Source organism: Akanthomyces muscarius, chromosome 5 (genome assembly GCF_028009165.1).
Source record: "Akanthomyces muscarius strain Ve6 chromosome 5, whole genome shotgun sequence".
Lineage (NCBI taxonomy): Eukaryota > Fungi > Ascomycota > Sordariomycetes > Hypocreales > Cordycipitaceae > Akanthomyces > Akanthomyces muscarius.
The window spans coordinates 2,496,313-2,514,007 of NC_079245.1; the positions used below are offsets into that span (position 1 = coordinate 2,496,313).

Genomic DNA, 17,695 nt, shown 5'->3' on the forward strand with positions numbered 1-17,695 from the left:
GCGCACTGGCTTTCAGCACGCACCCGCTCCACGGTTGACCTTGCACTTCCAGGAATACAAACTATGCTTCATGATCGAAAGTCCAACACGAGCCTGGACTTGGCAATCGCAGAGAACCATCTGATCCGGAATGAGCTGGTTGAAATATGCAAAGATATTTTCCAGAAGAAGCTGCGCTGCGAAGTAAGTTAAACCATTCTCCGACCGGACACACACCGCGGTTGTGTCTAGTGCGCAGGGCTGTCATACTAAAGTGTGAATGACCAGAACCTGTCCTACCCTCAGGGATTCGGGGGCGACCCTGAGCTACTTGAAGCCCTCGCCGCCTTTTTCAACCGATATTTTAGCCCACATGTCCCAGTTGAACCAGCTCATGTGGTGGCGGGACCAGGAGCCACTAGCTGCCTCACGGCGCTCCTGTTTGGTATATGCAATGCAGGAGAGTCTGTCATTATTCCGGGATCGTATTGGAGTGAGACTTTGTTACTTTCGCGGCCATGTCTGACTTTGAGAGAGCAAAATGCTAATTTGTTCATCTAGGTGGCTTCGACTTTCACATGTCCCTGCTTCCTGGGGTCACTATTGTTAATTTTCCCGTGGCACGAGAAGATCCAAGCGAAGAGACTGATGAACAGAACTTGATGCGTTGTCTCGAAGCTTCGATAGCAGCCTGCGGAGCTAAAGAACCTCGAGCTGTTGTTCTGACGAACCCGCACAATCCAACCGGTCGGTGCTATACAAAGCCAGCGCTGGAGAGCGTCGCACAGTTCTGCGAGTCCAATGGTCTGCATCTCATCATGGATGAGGTATATGGCCTCAGTCTTCTCCAATCATCGTCTCAAGAGACGAGATTTATATCTTCTTTGTCTTTGGATCTGCCATCTCTTGGTGTAAACCCTGAAAGAGTCCACGTCTTATGGAGCACGAGCAAAGACTTTGGCAGCAGTGGCTTCCGCATGGTGAGTCTTTTCGGGTCACATGGAGATAGAATCGACAATTTGCTAAAACTATGCGTATTTAACAGGGATGCATCGTGTCGCAAGCCAATACCGCAGTCTGCGCTAGTGTCGGCATGTTGACGACGACGCAGACTTCCACTCTCGCGTCACTAATTACGACTGTTCTTTTGCGCCATCCGAAGCTGCCCCAGCTCATAACGCTGAATCAACAACGCCTGACTGTTGCTTACATTAAAATTACCTCATGGCTGAGCAAGCATGACATCCGATACGTGGAAACCACCGGCGGCGTGTACGTTCTCGCTCGCCTGGCTCCGCTGGCCGAGAGCTGGGCCGAAGAAGCCAATTTAATGACCAAGTTGAAAGCGGCAGGTGTTGTTGTTGCGACAGGGCGCTCATTCCACCTTTCGGAGAGCTGTAAGGGCTGGTTCCGCATCATCTTTGCAGTGGCGCCAGATGTGTTGGACAAAGCACTCGGGCGAATGGAAGAAGCCTTGGGCTTTGGCCAGAAAGAGGCAAATTTCCGAATTGAACGAAAAAAATACTTTGCATTAAATGTATAATATTACAGCTAGCTAAATCAGACCATAATCCTTTGCCAGTTTGTTGAATGACTGGGCGGCCCTAGTTGCGTGTTCTTCTGGCACCTCGGCGCGTGTGTCGGCAAGACTCTTGTTGAAAAGCTCTGCGCTGACACAGCCACGAAACTGAAAGTGATTGACTAGCACGTCCAGCACCTTTTTCACGGGCAAATAGCCGCCAAGATCTTCTTCACCATAGAATAGTCTGCAGTTCCGGGACCAACTCATCCGGCTTGGCTGGCCGTCAACGTAGTACGGATGCTCCTCACGCAACGGCTTGTCCAGCTTCTTGGCGTCCACCACCTGCACCCAAAAGAGCTTGCCTACTTCCAGCATCTCCTGAAGCCGCTGCATAGATAGCTTCATGGCGGCTTCCGCGTTTGGAGTGAGGCCGTTGTCTGCCGCCGGGTCGGCAAAGACTCGCCCGGCCAAGTTGAAGGTGTCGATGCAGATGCCAAAGTTGGGCCGATCGACACCACACACGACTTCCCAGGACTTTTCCCATGTGTCAATGTGCGTACCCCAGCAGAGCGCCTCGTAGCTAAACCGGAGTCTATGGGGAGCGCCCATATCTGCTATCTCTCGCAGATCGCTGATGATGAGATCCATGTCGGCACTTGCTTCGTCCTCGCCCAGAAAGGATGATGGGATTCCGATGAGATCGATGCCTAGAATCTCCACAAGACGTATCCATAGCCGCATCTCTTCTATGCGTCTCTGGTGCTCCTCCCGGTCTTTTAGGCCCTCATAGTGGCGGAAGGGCTGCAGGCAGACGATTTTCAGATCACGCTCGTCGCACATGGCGCGAATGGTATGAGCGGCCTTGACCTGATTGTCATGGTCCGACTCCTGGCCATCTGTTGCAAACTGTTTGGCAATTTCTAGAATCTCATCGTGGAAGAGCTCTATGTCTAGTCCACGATGGGCAGCTTGGTCCAGTCTTGGGGGCAAGGCGTGGACTGACGGCAGACCAAGAGAAAGGGATGATATCGCTGGGCGGCAAGGCATGGTGATGATGTTATATGAATCAGGTTTCTATACAATGCTTTGCAGATGGGAGATTAAAGGCGGCTATTATCATCTATAAATGATATTGTCCTACGTCGCGGAGTTTACCTTCGGAGCTGCTCAACTCAGCCCGACTCCTCTCTAACTCTTCGTCACAAGCCTCTGAAGAATGTTTATACGTTGAGTTCTTTACAGATCAAATCAAAATATTCTACAATTATACCTAGAAAGATATACCAATCTAGCAGAGATACCGATAGATGTCTTCTCGGCCGAGTTGGCAGACACCGGCTATGCAACGAGCTGTGGTTTGACTAAATATGGCTCCCTCAAAAAATCGGACCGCAAAACATTTGGCAAGGCGGCCCGGTATCGCTCCATGGAGCTGCTTCCAGCATGTAAGAAAAATCAACTTCTCCAGGAAAGATTTCGCCATAATTTTGCAGAGGGCGACAGAGTGATTGTTTGCCCGAGAAGCCTAAGACGCCGGTGGTCCGGCCCCCGAACTAATGCCGCCGAAAGTAGCCAAAGAAGCGATAGCTGGTTTCATGAGGTACTTTTTGGGGCTGGTTTTGATATTTTCGACAATCGAGTAGGAATAAATAATATTTATGAATAGATCAATATTGCTCTGTGAAATTTTCGGAGGCGGAATCGGCTCTGGTGGCTGCGGCGCCTTCAGCCGCTTGGCGTTTCGGTCGCCGCCACTCTACTCGGTGGGCTGACTTCTAGCAAGCTGGAGAAAATGAAAAGAAAACGGCAAAATTATGAATAATTTTGGCCATGGTGGCGATCATAAACGGCAAATTTGTATTAGAAATGACACAATGTAGTTGTCTTCAGAGCCATCGTACGTCTCTTCGGCAGGTTGGCTGCTTCGGAACGAAGCCTGCAGCCGGCCGTTAAAACTCCAGCCGAATCGGCTTGACTTCCCGGAGCGTGTCAGACAGGGAGTTTCCTTCTGATCGCCGGGACTATGGGAGCCGAAAATAGGACGTAAACTTGTAGAATCGTCAGACCCCATTTTAGAGCAGAGATCAGTCGACACGTTGCTTTACAAGATCCTCACATCCTATCCATAATCACAGATACAGTCTTGGATTATCGCAGCACTGAAAACATGTCTGGCCTCACGTACAACGTTAGCTACAGCATCTGTGCCAATAAAGGCGTGTCTCCGGAGCAGCGGCTCACGCGTACAGAGCTGTGGCAAGGCGTCAAGCATGGCGCATGCCACCCGGAAGACTTTGCAGCCCACGTTCAAAGCTGCAATGTGTTGCCCGGAGGTACCCCCAATGCTTTTTCGCGCGAGATCATCATTGGCGACGGTGGAATCCATGCCAAGAAGGGAAAGAGCATGATTCAGGACGTCTTTCTCCAGGACAACCTCTATGTACGTTAATAACTGAGCGACGAACATGTCTTCTCATCGAAGTCTCCAAGTTTCGCCATCGATGCTTGTCACTAACACTAGTTCAGCTTCTTGCGACCGTGAGAGAAACCGGCCACAAGACCACCATGATGGTCGGGTATGGATGCGACTCGGCCTCACAGGAGAAAGAGGAGCTCGACCCGTACCTGACGCTCTTTTATGAGCTTGTTGTGCCCAAAGACTCATCGCCCGTTCCGGGAAGCAAAGAGGAGAGCGATCTCATCTCCGAGTACAGGGGCCTGGCCAAGAACTTGTGCCATGAGACTGTGCGTCTCATTAGGCTGTGGAAAGAGGATGGTTCGCTGCAGGACCGAGCCGAGCTGGGAGCCAAGTTCCATAAGCCAAAGAAGCCTCTCGAATAAAAGCACTGGGCCTTTGCTAGTGACGCAGTGTTGGTGAGAACAAAATCATTGCGCGATTTTGTTCCCGATCAACTGGGATCTACTGTGGGCAGAATGCTGTCTCAGACTAGCCGGCAACAACGCAGTCAAAAGTTCCACTCCGTCAATTCTTATTATGCGAATGTTTGAATGAAAATGATTTATTATGCGAATATATCAATGCTCAGCTAAATCGAGTACATAAACTGGTAGTATAGGGTAGCTAGCTATGTGCTACAACCTCGCTATTTGAGCCGCGAAACAAAAAGTCTGAATCAAATTCAATGAAGGCGTCCTTGTCAATCGAATGAGACTTAACGAAAAGATCGTCTCAATGTTGATTTGTAGTGGTGGTCTGTTTTGATTCAACAATTGTATAGTGACATCAAAGCCTGGCTGCAAAAGTAATGGACAGCCTTCGTGACGGGAGTCCGGCAGATAACCATCGTCCTGATGCAAAACAGAGGGCGAAAATGATGAAATCATATCTGTGAGGCTGCTGTCACCCTCAAACGCCACTGGCAATACTTTTTACGAAAAGAATTTGGCCCAACACAACATGACGCACCACCTTTGTTGTTACACGGCGCAATGTAGAGAAAAGGGACGCTGTTGCAAAAGCTGCCATATCTGTTGAAAGTCGCGGCAACTAGATGCAAAGAAAAAGAAAACGCAAAGAGTGTGGTTGCACGCGCTGCACGTAGGCGCAAAGTTATGCGGCAAAACATGGACAAGAGATCAGGCAACGAGGTAGCATGAGGGCCCAAGCCTGACACCGCAGGCCGAGATGGTCAACCAAATCTTACGAGTCATTTCCATTTTCAAGACTACTGAAGTAACCATGGTAATGCATCGGCCAGGGAGCTGCTGACCACTTCCCACGAAAAGCTCTAGTCGTGGCGTGACCCGAGCAACAAGAATGGCCTCGCTTCCGAGTCGCTTCAACGTTTCGGTCTCTACGGCCACCGACGAGCCGAACGATGCGTCTGTGCACCAAATCGGATAATCTACTCATGTTAGACTACTGTGGCATCTAATTTCAGCCGCATAGTCTGTAGGTACGGTCGGTGACCTAGCGGTGCTGACCGGTCCTTGGACGCAGGTCGCTCTGTTTCCATTTCGGGCTCTATCGAGTAAGGCAGTCTCTGCTACAGGACAATTGGCGCACTTGAAAAGCTTCGGAAACTTTCAGCTTCGTGTTGAAAATCTCGGACCTCTACGCTCCTGCCAAAAACAGCCCTCGCGCCGACCCATATTCTGTCGTTCCAAGCGGCACGGAGCAGAGCCCCAGGCAATTGTCCATCACCTTGGCCAGCTAGTGCCATGAATATTTGTATTGCATTCAAACCCTTCTGAGATATTGCCGTCTTTCAACGCGATTCTGCTTATCTATCCATCGTTCGTTTCACAATGGGCGCCTCTGCACGCACATCCATCAAGATACTCGCAAGAGTCTTGGACACCCAACCCGACACAATCGACAGGTCATCTAGTTTCGTAAAGTGCGGCGGTGACTCCATCGCCGCTTTGCGTTTCTGTACGGCCTGTAAGCTCCAGGGAGTGGATATAGCCGCCGACGATGTACTTTCTTCCACTACCATCAGTGAACTGTTACAACGCTGTCGACCAGGAGCGGGAAGAATCGAATCACCAGGAGCAATGGACATGACACAAAGAAAGGATAATTCAGACCGGAGCGTCGAGACAAGCAGTCCTTCAGGGAGCATCTCAGAATCCGAGGGCTCGTTCCCCGAGAGTCTAAGCACAGTCTCAGACTCTCCCTTTTCCATCACCAGCGCCACCAAGCTGGAGGATTCTTTGCACGCCGGCGACAGCGTCCTACTTGATGTAAAAACCGATGATCCGATTGGACAAGTTTTTCGGGACTGCAAGAATGCACAAAATGACGAACTTCTTATGGCAACACTTGAAACAGAAGATCTGTGCGACCCGACATTGGCGGCGAAATGCACACCTTGCGAGTTCTCGACAGTACAGATCCCCATGGTCCAAGGCGGATCCAAGTTACCAGGGTCCAACATCATTCATTACTACGAAGAGTATCATCCTAGCCAGATAACGGCGGCAAAGGAAGCTTGGAAGCTCGTCCTGGGCAACGAGTCGATATTCCACACAGTCTATCGCGACCCCCACACTGGATGCAACTTGCTCCCAAGGCTGCACTGGCGGGAGTTTACCACGACGTCAGTTCGCGCTTACGATGAGGCTACCACCACATCGGGCAGTTATAGCAGAGGAAACGGCAAACCCGAGCTCGCAGTCCCATCGTGGGAAGGAGTGTGTGACACAAGCGTCTCCATGGCAGTGCGCTTTACCGTCATACACCTCGAGACTGCTGCAGATGGTACTACAAGGAGACGAAGCACGCTCATCTGGTCTATTCATCATGCCTTGATTGATGGTTGGTCTGCTGCCCTGGTGCTCCGCAAAGTAAAAGCGGCCATGGAGGGCGACACAGTACAGCCAGGGCCATCCTATTCGAGCCTTTGTCTTTCGTTGGAAGAGATGAGAATGCTGCGCAAGGCTGAAGGTGACGCATTCTGGGCATCTAGACAGAGAAAGCTGTCAGCCGGAAGAGATGATCTCCTGTTCCCCGCGCCCGAGCCCTCAGAAGATGGCCATCATGAGCGAGGCACAGCGGAAGAGGTTCGATTCAACTTGCGACGTCACCACACGGAAGAGCTCCGACAAGTGGCGCAGAGCTGCGGCGTCACTTATGCGACGCTTCTACACGCGGCCTGGGCTATTTGTCTCAGTCTCTGCACAGACTCGGACAATGTTATTATTGGTACCGTCATATCGGGACGCCACCTTTCCCTTCCAGGAGTACTGGAGACCGTCGGACCCACGGTCACAACCCTTCCTCTGCAGGTGGACATATGCTGGGAAATGTCACTGGCAGAGTTTTTCGATGATGTGTATCATCGCATGAAGTTGCTTTCTCAGTTCGCTTGGACAACAATGGATAACGGTTGTCCTTCCGTTGTTGGACACATGTTCGCCATGCAGCCCGACGTCCAGGAACATGCAGACGGCGGCAACCTACGCCCATCCTTCACCCGCCAGACGAGTGATCTCCCTTTAAGTATCATTGCGTCTGATAATGGAAGTATCACCATACAGTACCATAGCAAACGCTTCTATTCGCATCACATGAAGACACTTTCTCGAATGTTTCAGCGGGCGTTGGTTGGCATCTGTCAGACGGACAAGACGCTGCAAAGGCTTGCTGCAACCGTCATGTCTACGAAATCCTTGGCTACCTTGCGCTCTATGGGCAATTGCAACTCTAGCTCTACCACTAGAGCTTCAATTACCGACGACCTAGTTACACTCTTTGAGCGTGTGGCCACGACACACCCATCAGCAATCGCCGTTGAGCAAGCCGATGAGACTGTCACGTACTCAGAATTGCTCGAACTCTCAGGCTTTGTCGCCCAAGCGCTACTGGATCTTGGGGTGAAGCCAGAAGAGGTTGTTACTGTACATGCAGACGGCTCGATCAACTGGATTGTCTCAATCTACGGCGTGCTGAGAGCAGGCGCGGTGTACTGCCCTCTGGACGAAGCACACCCGCAAGACTACCGAGATTCACTGTTCGAATCTTCAGGTGCACGTGTCTTCTTGGCCACATCTAGGAGCTGCCCTTCTTCAATTCCGAAATTGGCCGTTTCGGTTCTCAATGTTGATTCCGTGGTGAATAAAGTCTGTGAAGCCGTCAATGAGCCCGCATTAGACATGGTGCAAAACTTTCCCCTGCGAACACGCCCGAGGCCGTGGGATAGAGCATACCTGATATTTACCTCAGGCAGCACAGGAAAACCAAAAGGTGTGATTTGCTCCCATCAAGGTCTTGTTGCGTTTCAGTTAGACACCTCTGTTCGTTTAAAGGCCACGGTCGGCGTCCGCGTTGCGCAGATGATGTCAGTCGCTTTTGACGGCAGCATCCACGAACTGTTCTCCGCGCTTTCATATGGGGCAACTCTGGTTTTGAAGTCAAAAGAAGAGACTTTCGGCCACCTAAAAATTGTCGACTCGGCAATACTGACTCCATCGGTCGCTTCTGTGCTCCACCCAGGCGATTTCCCAAGGCTCAAGACGTTGTACCTGGTAGGCGAGCCCGTGCCTCAGAGAGTCTGCGACACCTGGGGGGCTGAAAAGATTGTGTACAACATGTACGGCCCTACAGAGGCTACTTGCGGAGCCACTATTAAGTTGCTCTCACCAGGGAAACCAGTAACTATTGGAGGGCCTAATCCAACCACAAGGATTTACGTCTTGGACCACCGTCAAAGGCTAGCCCCTCCCGGCCGAGTCGGCGAAATATATCTGGCTGGTGTCCAGGTATCTCAAGGATATCTCAACCGACCAGAGCTCAATGCAAAATGTTTTTTTCCTGACCCGTTCTGCAGCGGGCTGGGAGAGTTTATGTACAAAACTGGAGATCGAGGATACTGGAGTAAAGATGGCGAGATATGTTTCCTGGGAAGATCAGACAGAGAGATGAAGCTTCGAGGATATCGCATACATCTGGAATCACTCGAATCGCAGATTGCACTGGTCTGCAAGTCGCTGGGGGCTCTTGCTGTGGCTGTCACGCGCCTGGATGATGAGCTGGTGTGTATCGTACAGACCGACAATACCTGCACCTCCACCGTCATACAAAAGACCGTTCGCAAAGCGATTCCAAGTTTTGCAGTGCCCAGGCACATGTTCATCATGGATGAAATACCTACCACGCCCACAGGAAAAATTGACTACAAGGCTGTTGTTGGACTAGCTCGCAGGTGGATTGAAGAAGAGGAGGCCGAAAAAGTTATAAAGGAAACTGGATCCGCCATGACAGAGACGGAAGCCATGATAGTGGCCATCTGGGAGGATGTCCTAGAGAACAGCGACAACAGTGGTGCGCTTGATATCGGCCCACATTCAAGTCTGACACAGCTTGGAGGTCATTCGTTGCATCATGTCCGCCTGGCATCAAGGCTATCTGCTGCAACTCGCAAGCCTGTGCCGCTGCGGATGCTCCTGGACCTGCCTGTGCTCCGGGACCTGGCTGCGAGAATTGACGAGATAGATGTGGCACCAAAGTTGCTGGACCGAGAAAAGATTCAAGATGCCCTGACCAAAGATACATCTTGGGCTAAGCTCTCTGATCCTTCACCACTGGAGCAGCAGTGGTGGCACAGATACCGGCACGGTAGCGCAGGGACATCGTCATTTACCGTGAGCTACGTGGGGAAATACGACACCGAGAAAGTCGATCGAGGCCGATTAGTTGATGCCTGGAACACTGTGCTCACGCGTCATGAGGTCTTCCGAAGACGCTATCTGCCGGTGCCACACAGCGCGCCCGGAGTGCAACGGCTCGTGCTGCCCTGCGAGTACTCTCCTCGTGTTGAGGTGGTCAAGACAGTAAATGTTCGGAACGAGCTAAACAGGCCATTTAGACTCTTTGATGAGCCTGTCAGGGTCTTCATTAGTGATGAAATGGTAGTTGCGCTATGGAGTCACATAATTTGCGACTACACGACACTCCAACTTGTTCTACGAGAGGTGGCTGCTACATACGACAACAAACCACTTGGGCCTGTTATCTCACTGACAGACCAGATAGATTCTGATGGTATTACTGGACTGTCGGACATTTCGCAGTCAAATCTTGCATTTTGGTCGAACTGCTTGGGACAGGTGAAGGATGATCGGCCAGGCTATTTGGGGAGCAGCTCCCAGCGGACGAGCTACGATGGCAAGTCAGTGTCGGCTACTGTATCTCCATCTCTCTGGCACCGTATTCAATCTCAGTGCTCCCTCCAAGGCATTACCCTGCAGCAAATAATGGTGGCAGCAGTGGCTGCGGCGGTCAGTACCCACGATGAGCTGACTGAAGAAGGCATCACACTCGGCGTTCCCTTTATAAATCGTCAGACGGAGACCGATACATACGCCGTTGGGCTTAGGCTGGAGCCACTGCCGATCCGTGTGCCATTCGTGGACAGCAGTGCGTCTGAAGCTACCAGCGCCAGAGACATGTGTTCCCATGCGTCCCTACGCTCCTACCTCTCCGCGGTCCAAGATGCCTGTCGGAACTCTCTTTACCACGCCGTTCCGTGGCACCAGCTGCTTGAACACTTGGGAGTTGATCCACTGGAGCAACTTTCCGATCACCCGCTATTTGATTGCTTGGTGTCATTCCACGATGCACGACCTAGCTCGTCTAGCACGCTATCCAACCCTAGCTCTGTGAGTGAAGGAGGCCCGTGGAGCGTATCTCCCATTGGTGAGGGTCCTAGCATCGAGCCTCAGCTCGTCTGGGGTGAGGGCTCCAAGTTTAGACTCATGGCTGAGTTTGTAGCCGTTGATGACAATACGCTTGTCCTCCGCTTCGAGTACGATACCGCGTGCTTCGAAGGCGCCTTTGGGGGCACAGGACGCATCGAGTCAGTCCGGAGGGCTATACTACATACTGTTGATGCTCTCGTGTCGCGGGATGTTGACGAGACCGGATCGTTTGATGCTCTACGTCAGGATTTGGATCGGTTGTGGCGGGAAGAGACACGGGCGGGGTTCTGGACTGCGGTCATGGCAGGAGGGAACGACCTCGACGCGGTCTTACTGAAGGATCGGAATTTGGCCTTTCAGACTAGTTTGCTAGACTTGGCCTCTAAATGAGGCGTTTATTCTATTGACCTTCGAAAAATACATAGTTTTCATTAAATCATGCCATTCACCTTGAACAATTTGGCCCCAACACCAATATAAGGAGTAGTGGTAGTGGTTGATTTGCAAATCTTATGTCTTGCGTTCATACTGCTTGTATGGAGTATATTTGCTTCTATGCCACCCCAGTCAGCTGATGGAATGTGCACATCAAGGAGCATGTTTGGTGTCAGTGCGCTCTGAAATCTTGCAAAAGAGACTTCTTATCAGCTGTATTACTACTCCTATACGATGAATCTGCGACATGAATCAAAATGCTGACATCTCATATATCTTTGGAGCTCTTTTTCTTAATCTTAACCAGCAAGTCTCCATCAAGCCCCATGACCTGGTTACCTGGTAGAGCCTTGATCATTTTGGGAAAATGCTTCGGATCAGAACCCTTGCGCTCGAGGACACCGCTTTGACGCTCAATAAAGGAAAGGAAGGTTACGTCAAAGTTCAGCAACAAGACGGCAACGGTGCCGAGAATTTCTTGTCTGGCAAAATTTTTGCCTGGGCACCTATACAGCATTTGGGTCAGCTTGACTTTGTACCGGCTATGAAAGATGCAACTTACATGTGATGCCCACCCCCGAAAGGAAAATACTTGCCACCAAGTCCAGAGGTGGAAGCTGTATGCCCCCCAGATTTCGGATCATCCTGAAGAAACCGCTCGGCGTCAAAGACTTCGGGATTGGTGAAGTTGTCGGGGTGCCTGTGCGCCATCCAGGAAGACGCCATGATTTGGTCGTTTTGATGAACCTGCAGTCCGTTGATGACCAGACCCTTTTCCACTTGTCGAATAATCAACAAGTCAATGTAAAGCCGCAGTACTTCGTTGATGGTCGAGTTGAGCAGTGGCAGGCGTGTGAGGACTCGCATGTCAATAGAGCCATCTTCTCGCTGGCATGTCATCACCTCGTCCCTGATTCGCGGCAAGAGCTCTGAATCGCTGGTGGGTGAAAAGAGGTGTGTTAAGAGCCAGCCAATAGTGGGGATGGCATTGGATAGAATGCCTGCGAGGAAAATCATCTCCTTGCCCGCCTGGCTGGATAAACTGAGCTTTTGCTGGTTATAGTACTCGTGCCGCTTCCGCATGATTCTGGCCCCAAAGTACGGCTCCCAATCCACAGAGTCGTCTAGTTCAGCGGTGTGCTTGTATCCGTGCGCCAGCCATGCCTCCAACTTGACCAAAAGACGGTCGCGAGACTCATATGCCTGGCACGCAAAGAGCTTTGGGGTACCAAACAGGAGGGTAAGGAGGTTTTGTTCCCAGATCCAGAAATCATCCTGCAAATCCGGATGCATCTCCAGCAGCTTGGATCCAAAAAGCGCTGTGATGGAGCCATCGAAGAGCATCGCCTTGATCCAAGAATAGAGTTCGACCTCGGACCCATCCTCGCTGCCTACATTTTCAGAAGTGCTTTTTAACAGGCATTCCATGAACTTGTTGGTCAGGGTCGTGACAGGTCCCTGTGCCAGCAGGTATTCAGTGTGAACGCGCTCTAGCGTAATGTTGGTCTTGGGGTCCAGGAACTCCGGAAAGGCCCTGGCCGCCTGGTCAGCCGTCATACCCAAAACATTAATAGCCAATTGGCGCGCGTGTTTGTGGCGAGTCAGGTTCTTGGCTCGAAACACTATGAGGATGTTGGCCGGCGCGAAGAAGATGTGCGTTCGCACGCCGGCAAGGAGTATTGATACGGCCTGGAGGTTCCATGACTTGCAAACCTGCTGCAGGGAGCTCCAGAATCGGCCAATCTTTTTGTCAAAAAAACTCAAAGCCGAACCGAGGAATGGAAGAGAATAAGGCTTCAAAGGCACACGCACCAGCGAGCTTTCTCCCTTTCCCCGCGCATGGTATTTGGCGGTGTCAAGGCGGAAGCGGATATTGGAGAGAACCCAGGTACAAACAAAAATAGAGAGAACCCCTAGAAAGAGAAATTCCAAGAGAGAGGCTGTCGTTAATTCCAGCATGTTGCTTAGCTGGCGGGCAGAAGGGCAAGCAGTCTCGTGTTCACAGAGCTGATAGATAGGGCTGGATGTCGTGGGTTTACACTGTACGCAGTCCGTAATGGTTGCTCTCTTCTGACAGTTAATGGCATGTTTTACACACAACATGTCATTGTCAGGATGGAAACGACGGCGTGCGTCGGTATCAGTACAGACAGCCCTGTGAGCTCGCCGAAGAATTGGGACCGCCGATCCTCGGTCCGCTCTTCCTTCGGGCCGCAAAGGCCATATTTGTTAAACCATGACGAAAGGGGTCTCTGCGTAGAATGCCAAACACAGCGAAAAACGCTAGTAAGCTTTTAAGACTCGCAATAAATTCTAGGCTTGAGAATCGTCGTGGTTCAAGACACGCTCCGAGTTCGCTTAAAGTCTTGACATTGAGCCTCTGCCTCTAACGCAGGTCCACGATTACTCAGAAGCACTAGCTACCCTTTTCGTCACGAAGAAGCAAGTACGTATCCAGAAATATGTCATCCCGGACAGAGTTTGGTTCCCGAGCCGCATCATTGGCGTCGATAATCTCGGAACACACCGCCAAAGTCGAGGCGTACCACAAGGAGAATGACATCCCCTCTCTCAATTTCGACCCGAAAGATACTTTCATTGACATCAAGTATCCAAAAGATATTGAAGCCTCCAAGACTGCTGTCCTTGATGCTACTGCGGAGCTGAATGACCTCTTCACCGGTCCGAGGGCTCTCGTCTCCAACCCTGGTTTCCCACTACTGGTGAAGTTTGTCACCCTCCGTTTCATCTACCAGTTCAAGTTGGTAGAAAAGGTTCCCCTGGATGGCGAGATCAGCTATGACGAGCTGTCCAAGGAGACTGGCCTCAAGGCTACCACCTTGCAGCAGCTGCTCCGCGCAGCTATGACCTTTCAGCTGTTCAGGGAACAGAGACCAGGCTACGTCTCTCACACGTCGGTGACGCTCTTTCTCCTGCGCAGCGAGGTCTTCAGGGACTGCACCGGCTTTACCACTGAGGATATGATGCCCGCGTGCTTTGCCATTGTCGACTCTCTCTTGGCTGACCCGACGGCCAGCGACCCTTCCAAGTCTGGGTACATGATTGCCCATGGCGCCAGCGACCCGTCCTTTTACATGCACCTGGCCAAGGACGCGGAAAAGATGCGTCGCTTCACCAACTGCATGAGCCAGGCCACCGCCGGTCCACAGTGGTCGATGCACTACCTGACTGACTTTTTTCCCTGGACCTCTTTGGAAGCGGGCGCCACCGTCGTCGACGTCGGCGGCTCCACGGGCCAGGCTGCGTATGCCATTGCGGAAAAGGCTCCCGAGCTGCAGCTCATTGTGCAGGATACGGCCGAGGCGATGGCAGCGGCAGAGCAGCAAAAGGGGCAGAATGGAGACCGGCCAGACAGCGGCAACGTTCGGCACATGGCGGCCAACTTTTTCGAGGAACAGAGCGTCAAGAATGCCGATGTCTACCTGTTCCGCTCCGTTTTCCACAACTGGCCTGACTCGCAAGCTGTCGGCATCTTGAAGGCCCAGATCTCGGCTATGAAGCCCGGAGCCAAGATTCTGATTATGGACGAACTTATGCCCGATGCTGAAAAGATGACTCTCTCTACTGCCCGAACACAGCGGTACGTATGAATATGTTTACAATTGACACTAGCACTACCCGGTAGCAACGTGCTGGTCGTTTCAACTCTCTAAGAGAGCATGCATAGAATCTGTATCATCTCACTGACGAGTCTTTTTTGTGTTAGGCTAATGGATATGGCAATGCTTGCTCTCGGAAATTCGAGAATCCGCGACGAGCCCAGCTGGCGAGCATTGTGCCAAGAGGCTGACAGTAGATTCCAGCTTGAAAAGGTCACTCATCCCGAGGGATCAATGCTGGCGTTGATGGAGGTCGTTTGGACACCGTGAGAGCCTGTCCGATGAGAAGAGGCTACTAGAAAGCCTGACTTTGCTACCTTTAGTTTTTATGCGTCACTTTATATGGTACAAAAGAAATGAAAACAATGATTTAGCGGATTTCAGAATAGTCAGCCTCCAGCCCTCGCCATAGCGGTGCCGCGCAGCACAGGCCTGGACGGAGAGCAACTAGACAAAAATAGCAAATTGCCTCAGTCGTTTTGTCCGATTTTCAGATATGCCAGGGCTGAATATACTACATTTGATGGAGCTACAAGGGCCACCGTAAATCTCGGAGAAGGGCAGGGCCCCGATACGTTTTTGATTCGGTCCGCGTGGACGCGGGCCGAGGCACGTCTCCAAGCTCGTCCCATACTCCTGCGAGCTACTTATGCCACTACATACTGTTCATAGCACGACTATCTTATTTTGAGGCGGGAGGCCCTTTTGGATCAACCAACATCAACATCATTGGAGGAAGCGAGATTAAGCTGTTTGTCAAGCAGAAACCTCATTATCATGGCTCTCGTGTCGAACGAAAGTTTTCTGGCGTCTTTCCAGCTTGGGACAGTCGCAGCAATTGGACTGCTCATAGTGGTCACTTTCAGGTGGATGAAAGCCGCCCGAGTGCGTGGGATGGAAATAAATCTTCCAACCTACCATGTTCCGATGGGCAGTGACGCCGCGACCGTGATCAAGCAAGCACACAAAGAGGTATGTATATGCGCACCAGATGCTTCTATTGATCCTGGGGGAAAAAAATGAAACTAAACTTTTGAGCACAGTGTCCCGAAACGCCATTTGTTCTCTCCCAGTTTGGTATGAGTGCAGTCATCCTCCCAACGTCGGAAATCGAGACGGTCAAGTCACTGCCTGAATCTCAGTTGTCCATCAAGTATGCTTCAATGCACCTTTTTAGCGGCGGCAAACTTGAATCATCTAACACATCATAGGCATCATCACTATAATGTCTTCCTCGGCGAGTACTCGTATATGGGGACCAAAGCTGACGAGTTTGACGCTGCGATGCGACATATTTTGGTTCGAAACACGCCTGTCATTCTCGAATCCTTTGTCGCAGAGGTTGATTACGCTGTGGACAAGTACATCGGGAAATGTGAGGAATGGACACCAATCAAAGTCCGGCATGCCATGTCCATGGCTGCTTCGGCTATGTCTGGCCGCGCCTTTGTCGGCCTGCCGCTCTGCAGAGATTCAGAGTGGGTAGCATCGACAACTAGCTATACTCAGGACGTGTCCAGAGCATACATATATCTTCGTTCACTTTCTTGGTTCACCAAGCCATTTCTGGCGCCTTTTTCGCCAGAGGTGAGGTCTCTTCTGCGACACAGAAAAGTCAACGTGGAGAAACTTGAGCCTCTCCTCCGGGCAAAGCAGGCAAAAAGTGCCCAAGACGGCGACGAGAAGCAGGGACAGAGAAGCTTTGAGACCAGAGCCAATGATCCACCTGGTGGTGAGATGCTGGATTGGTTCATCTCTCGCTACAGAAAGTCGCCAACTGCTCATCAACTGGCTCGTGACCAACTGCTGGTCACGTTTGCGTCCATCTACAATCTTTCGAATGCGCTCTCCTATATTATCTTTGATCTTGCAGCCTATCCTGAGCACGTGGAGGAACTGAGGCAGGAGCTCAAGGAGGTTACTGGTACAACTGGTGTCATTGACAAGATATCTCTGCCCAAGCTTCGCAAGCTGGACAGCTTCATTCGAGAATCGCAAAGAATGAGTCCCCCATCAATCGGTTAGTAGAACCCGCCGTTGCTTCTTGCCAGCCCTTCTTATATTCCCTACGCAGCTTGATTTTTGTATTTTGACACGGCCGCATTTCTCAAACAGCCAACATTCCACGCTTCGTGACCAGCCCATCCGGCTTCCAGACGTCGACCGGCCACGTCATCCCGCCTGGCAACACAATCATGGTCCGCGCAGATGCCATCAACAGAGATGCGAATCTCTGGCCTGAACCCGACAAGTTTGACGGGCTGCGTTTCTCCAAGCTGCGCGAGCAGGCAGGTAACGACAAGAAGTTCCAGCACACCAGCACAGGGGCCGACAACATCAACTTTGGGCACGGCATATGGGCATGTCCCGGACGGTTCTTTGCATCGGCTGAAATTAAAGTCATCCTAGCGTACATTATTACCAACTATGACCTGAAGCTCAAGCCTGAGACGGGGAAGCCGGGCAGTTTCCATTATGGGTTTGCGATTCTTCCAGACTCGGAAGCGGAGATTATGTTTAAGAGAAGAGATTAAGACAGCATGCAGCCGAGACCGCCTGGGTAGCCGCTTGCTGGAGTTGCCCAAAACGCCCCAGCATACGGCAGGCTAGAAGCTCTCTAGCTCAGTTTCCAGGCGATGCAGTGCACAGCAATACATTGACATTATGACTTAATTCTTTATCTGAAATCAGTGCATTTTCCACTGGGAATCGAATATTTCTCTTCGACTTCATGTAGCACTTTCTCAGGGATGACTGGTCGCAACGGTTCTAATTCCGATAAAGCAATGAATCACGGGCTCCTACAGGCTTCGGCCCCCGTCGGCGATCCAAAGCCAAGCCACCAACCGATGCCCTTTGCACCAAAAACATTTCTGAGGTCACTAAGAAAAAATGAATGACTGCAGTGACCAATCAACCTTTGCAACAAGTCGAATGCATTAATCCAAGATCAATACATTTGCGACTGCGCTGAAGC

The 17,695-nt window shown here is 51.3% G+C and overlaps 7 protein-coding genes across 7 annotated transcripts; 5 read left to right on the plus strand and 2 right to left on the minus strand.

Moving 5' to 3' along the window:
• Positions 1-63: 63 nt before the first annotated feature.
• LMH87_010126 (uncharacterized protein) lies at positions 64-1,522 on the plus strand (the record flags this gene model as incomplete). Its single annotated transcript, XM_056197234.1, has 4 exons — positions 64-183; positions 268-472; positions 541-959; positions 1,025-1,522. 4 exons carry the CDS (start codon positions 64-66, stop codon positions 1,520-1,522), a joined length of 1,242 nt encoding a protein of 413 aa, XP_056054304.1.
• A 12-nt stretch (positions 1,523-1,534) lies between these two features.
• LMH87_010127 (uncharacterized protein) lies at positions 1,535-2,548 on the minus strand (the record flags this gene model as incomplete). The annotated part of the gene is made up of 1 exon (XM_056197235.1): positions 1,535-2,548. One exon carries the CDS (start codon positions 2,546-2,548, stop codon positions 1,535-1,537), a length of 1,014 nt encoding a protein of 337 aa, XP_056054305.1.
• A 1,120-nt stretch (positions 2,549-3,668) lies between these two features.
• LMH87_010128 (uncharacterized protein) lies at positions 3,669-4,342 on the plus strand (the record flags this gene model as incomplete). The annotated part of the gene is made up of 2 exons (XM_056197236.1): positions 3,669-3,941; positions 4,028-4,342. 2 exons carry the CDS (start codon positions 3,669-3,671, stop codon positions 4,340-4,342), a joined length of 588 nt encoding a protein of 195 aa, XP_056054306.1.
• A 1,677-nt stretch (positions 4,343-6,019) lies between these two features.
• LMH87_010129 (uncharacterized protein) lies at positions 6,020-11,053 on the plus strand (the record flags this gene model as incomplete). Its single annotated transcript, XM_056197237.1, has 1 exon — positions 6,020-11,053. The coding sequence occupies one exon, from the start codon at positions 6,020-6,022 to the stop codon at positions 11,051-11,053; it is 5,034 nt and encodes a 1,677-aa protein (XP_056054307.1).
• A 313-nt stretch (positions 11,054-11,366) lies between these two features.
• On the minus strand, positions 11,367-13,057 carry LMH87_010130 (uncharacterized protein; the record flags this gene model as incomplete). The annotated part of the gene is made up of 2 exons (XM_056197238.1): positions 11,367-11,604; positions 11,661-13,057. 2 exons carry the CDS (start codon positions 13,055-13,057, stop codon positions 11,367-11,369), a joined length of 1,635 nt encoding a protein of 544 aa, XP_056054308.1.
• A 503-nt stretch (positions 13,058-13,560) lies between these two features.
• On the plus strand, positions 13,561-14,988 carry LMH87_010131 (uncharacterized protein; the record flags this gene model as incomplete). Its single annotated transcript, XM_056197239.1, has 2 exons — positions 13,561-14,699; positions 14,826-14,988. 2 exons carry the CDS (start codon positions 13,561-13,563, stop codon positions 14,986-14,988), a joined length of 1,302 nt encoding a protein of 433 aa, XP_056054309.1.
• A 657-nt stretch (positions 14,989-15,645) lies between these two features.
• LMH87_010132 (uncharacterized protein) lies at positions 15,646-17,252 on the plus strand (the record flags this gene model as incomplete). The annotated part of the gene is made up of 4 exons (XM_056197240.1): positions 15,646-15,690; positions 15,762-15,871; positions 15,930-16,738; positions 16,834-17,252. The coding sequence occupies 4 exons, from the start codon at positions 15,646-15,648 to the stop codon at positions 17,250-17,252; spliced, it is 1,383 nt and encodes a 460-aa protein (XP_056054310.1).
• Positions 17,253-17,695: the final 443 nt, after the last annotated feature.